This window comes from Anneissia japonica, unplaced genomic scaffold, assembly GCF_011630105.1.
Source record: "Anneissia japonica isolate Jap-2015-1 unplaced genomic scaffold, ASM1163010v1 scaffold3372_len255902_cov201, whole genome shotgun sequence".
In the NCBI taxonomy this organism is placed as follows: Eukaryota; Metazoa; Echinodermata; class Crinoidea; order Comatulida; family Comatulidae; genus Anneissia; species Anneissia japonica.
Genome location: NW_022693616.1, coordinates 156,859 through 160,476, shown reverse-complemented (window position 1 = coordinate 160,476; position 3,618 = coordinate 156,859). Strand labels below are relative to the sequence as shown.

The 3,618-nt window shown below is 31.6% G+C and overlaps 1 protein-coding gene across 1 annotated transcript in view; it reads right to left on the bottom strand.

The window, feature by feature from the left end:
• Positions 1–3,618, bottom strand: part of LOC117100858 (protein spinster homolog 1-like) — a gene marked incomplete in the record, with an annotated part of 8,619 nt that overhangs the window by 3,647 nt on the left and 1,354 nt on the right. The window contains 6 exon segments of the mRNA XM_033240692.1: positions 132–301; positions 674–773; positions 1,612–1,812; positions 2,668–2,765; positions 3,308–3,521; positions 3,560–3,598. Coding sequence (XP_033096583.1) covers positions 132–301; positions 674–773; positions 1,612–1,812; positions 2,668–2,765; positions 3,308–3,455 — 717 coding nt within the window.

The following is a 3,618-nucleotide window of genomic DNA, read 5'->3' as shown; positions in this document are numbered from 1 at the left end:
AGATGTGTATAAGAGACAGTATATATATATACGGTAATACTTATACATATGTATCAGTATATGAACTGTATATATTGATAATTCAACTGAATTCAGTGTGGAATGAAGTCACAAATCTGAAAATGAAATACCTTAATAGTATATGATCCATATTTTAGTAGAGGTGCCTCTCTTTGAGCCTCGCGTAAAACAAAGGCTGCAACCAGGACCGTAACAAAGCCAAGAATTGACAAACTAAAAAATGTCCATTTCCAACAAATAACTGAACTCAGAGCACCTAATGAGTATCCTATAGCACCACCTGAAAAACAACAAAAACCATCTTTACTTGGTTTATTATTATATTTTATTGTTTGTTTGTCTGGAGAGGCATTGTTTTTGGTACTGCCAAACACAATAAAAAGATAAAAAACCAATAATTATGCTCTTAAAAAAGAATCATTGTGAGACTAGCAAATGAATTGTTCAGTTGATAAAGATTCCTGGTTTTTGACAGGGTTTTTTAACAACTTTATAAATAATAATAAGATAAAAAATAGAGATATTATTTTGAAAGCAGTAGAAAAAATTGGCTATTCTATCTATTATTTATTATTACTAGTTGATCAAAACATCTAAAAGAATATCAGTTAATCTATAGATACCAAATATGTATGTATAGTGATAAACTTGCCCGCGTAAATTCCAAAGTGATAAAATGATAAAGCCTTGGCTCTATGCAATGGCAAGAAGTAGTCTGAAATGAGGGAGTAAGCAGCCGGGTTACAGGAGGCCTAGAAAAAAAGAAAATGATATTTAAGTAAGCATTAATGTTGTCAAAGTAATAACATGAAAGAATGAATTTAAAAAGTTTAAATCCTAATCAGCATCAGATTTAAACTTACAACAGCAATTTATATTCTCCATATTCATAGATCTTTTCTTTTGTGTGTGTGGGGGTATGTGTGTGTGTGTGTGTAAGTGTGTGTGTGTCTTGGTGTAAGTTTCTATGCTTTTTAAATTATTATTTTACATTGTTAGATTGGTTTTATTTTTATATAAATTTTATATTTCTGTATTTATGTGTTTTTTGTTTTGAAATTAAATGATTAATTAATAAATAGGCTCTATTTTTATATACATGTTATATTTTTGTATTTAAGTGGGCTCCTGAACATCAGACTTGTTCTGTAAGGGTCGCCCACTCAAAATATGGTTAATAATAATAATAAAAATAATAATAAATAATAATAATAATAATAATAATAATAATAATAATATTAATAATAATAATTTTTACCCGTAATTTATACAGGGTGACGTTTCCACATATCCTAAAAGGTTGACTGACATTTAGTCCTCTTAAATAAATTAAATAATGTGATGCTTTAGAAACTCTACGAGGCTTACTGAGCAGATAAGAGTTTTATCGTGAGAAAAAATCCTGTGCTCTCACGGAATTGAACCCAGGACCCTGGGATTGGAAGGCAAGTGTCTAACTACATCTGCACTACCATTTGCAGCATTTCTCGCAAACATCTGTATTCATTGTACTGTCATGGTCAGCCACCCATCTAGATAGAGTCATCCCTGCATTACTTATCAATAAAAAATACATCAATTACTTATCACCTCTCCAATTCCTAGCATCATCCTGGCAACTAATAATACCCAGAATTTCTTTGCAAATCCAGTCAGAAAAACCATAAGGCTCCAGAAAAAGATACCAGCTAAAAGTATGATGACACGCGACGTCTTATCAGCTACCCGTGCCAATGGAATTCCCGCCAAAGTGTACATGACTGTGTAAGCTGCACCAGTGAGAATCCCTTGCTGCAGGAAAAGATACATTGAGTGAAAATTTTGTATCAACTTTGTATCTTAAAATAATCAAAATTTTCATCATTATCCTCATAATCCTTTGTATAATTAGCATTACCATCATTATCCAATATCATCATCATCATCATAATTAGTACATCATCATCATTAACATCATAATTTAATATCACATTTATCTAAGATCTCTATTAAAGTATTATAATATATTTGTCAAGAACCCTTGCTGCAGGAAAAAGATACAATGAGTGAAAATTGTGTATCAACTTTGTATCTTAAAATAATTATCAACATTTTCATCATTATCCTCATATCATTTGTATAATTAGCATTACCATCATTATCCAATATCATCATCATCATCATAATTAGTATATCATCATTATTAACATCATAATTTAACATCACATTTATCTAAGATCTCTATTAAAGTAATAATATATTTGTCAAAAAAAATTAAATCTTCTTTTTATTAACATGGTAAAATATACGCAAATTAATTCAAAATTTCTCGGTTAATGCAGAGATCAATTTATCCCCATGTCACTCCGAAAGAGAAAGATCTGCTTGTAAACATGTGATTTGTGCGTTTCTATCCACTCGACACATTCCCATCGGATAGAAGGAAACGTCAGAAACTGAATATTTATAAAAAATATCTCAAACAAGGGCCATATCTGATATGTGCCTCAAAGATATCAGACACTGAAGCCATCTAAATTACTATAGATGATGAATAAAGATAGATGATGACAGAATATGACACAAAATGAATAAGGCATAAATGACTGAGTCAACCATGATTAAGTCAAACTATACGAGATCAAGAAAATCATAATGAATTTATACCTGTGTGTCGTCAAAATCTATGCAATCGCATTTCGGTGTCTTGTTATTGGTTATGAGAACGACGCACTGATCAGAACTGTTAAAGGAGCACCTTAAACCTTAATTGAAATCATAGTTGTTATCAACATAATTTTGACACTTTGTATCAAAGTAAATGTCAAAAATTGAACACAGCATTGACAGAAAAATTAATGTAAAAAAGTCATGGAAATACATGATTATGATGATTGCATTTGATAAATCACAGAAAGCTCTAAAGCTGTGGGTGCTGTGGATAGGTTCTATCCATATTATGCGTATGTGTGACGACAATGACATATCACAACTCACACAATACCACAGTACTACTACTTAAAACAATAATCATTTTTGTGTGATTAGACCATGTTAATTGTAGTGCCAAATTTTTCAATATAACTGTCTTATTTTTTTCATTCCTTGTCAATAGAGGTTCTTGGGAAAGCTACATAAAAGATAGCAAAAAAAATAAAATTGTTAAAATGGTTTGATGACTGGTAAAAGCAATAAGATATCTAGATATCGCAAGTAAATGGTAGCGACAAAGATACTAGAAACACAAGATAGAGTTCTCCACAGAAAAAAACTGTTTCACCGAAATGCACGGTGCGATTAAACAAACCTGCTGGTATGAGGACGGGTAGAACTTGTCTATCTGTCTGGTTCAAGACGTACACAAAAAACAGTACCATCAAGGAGACTATTGCACGATGCAGTGATGGAATGTTAATGGTATCCTCGCTGTATTCTTTGGAAGCCTTCATTCCCATTTTCCTGATTTGTTGTTGCCGTATGCAATGTTAGTAAATTTATAGGCTTTGACGAGGAATTGTGATTGAGACTCCAAATTCCTCTCAGATGCTTTAAGTGCAATCACTCTGATGGCAGTTCTACATCGTACTGCAAAAGCTACCTGGCAGAATAAAATGTGAT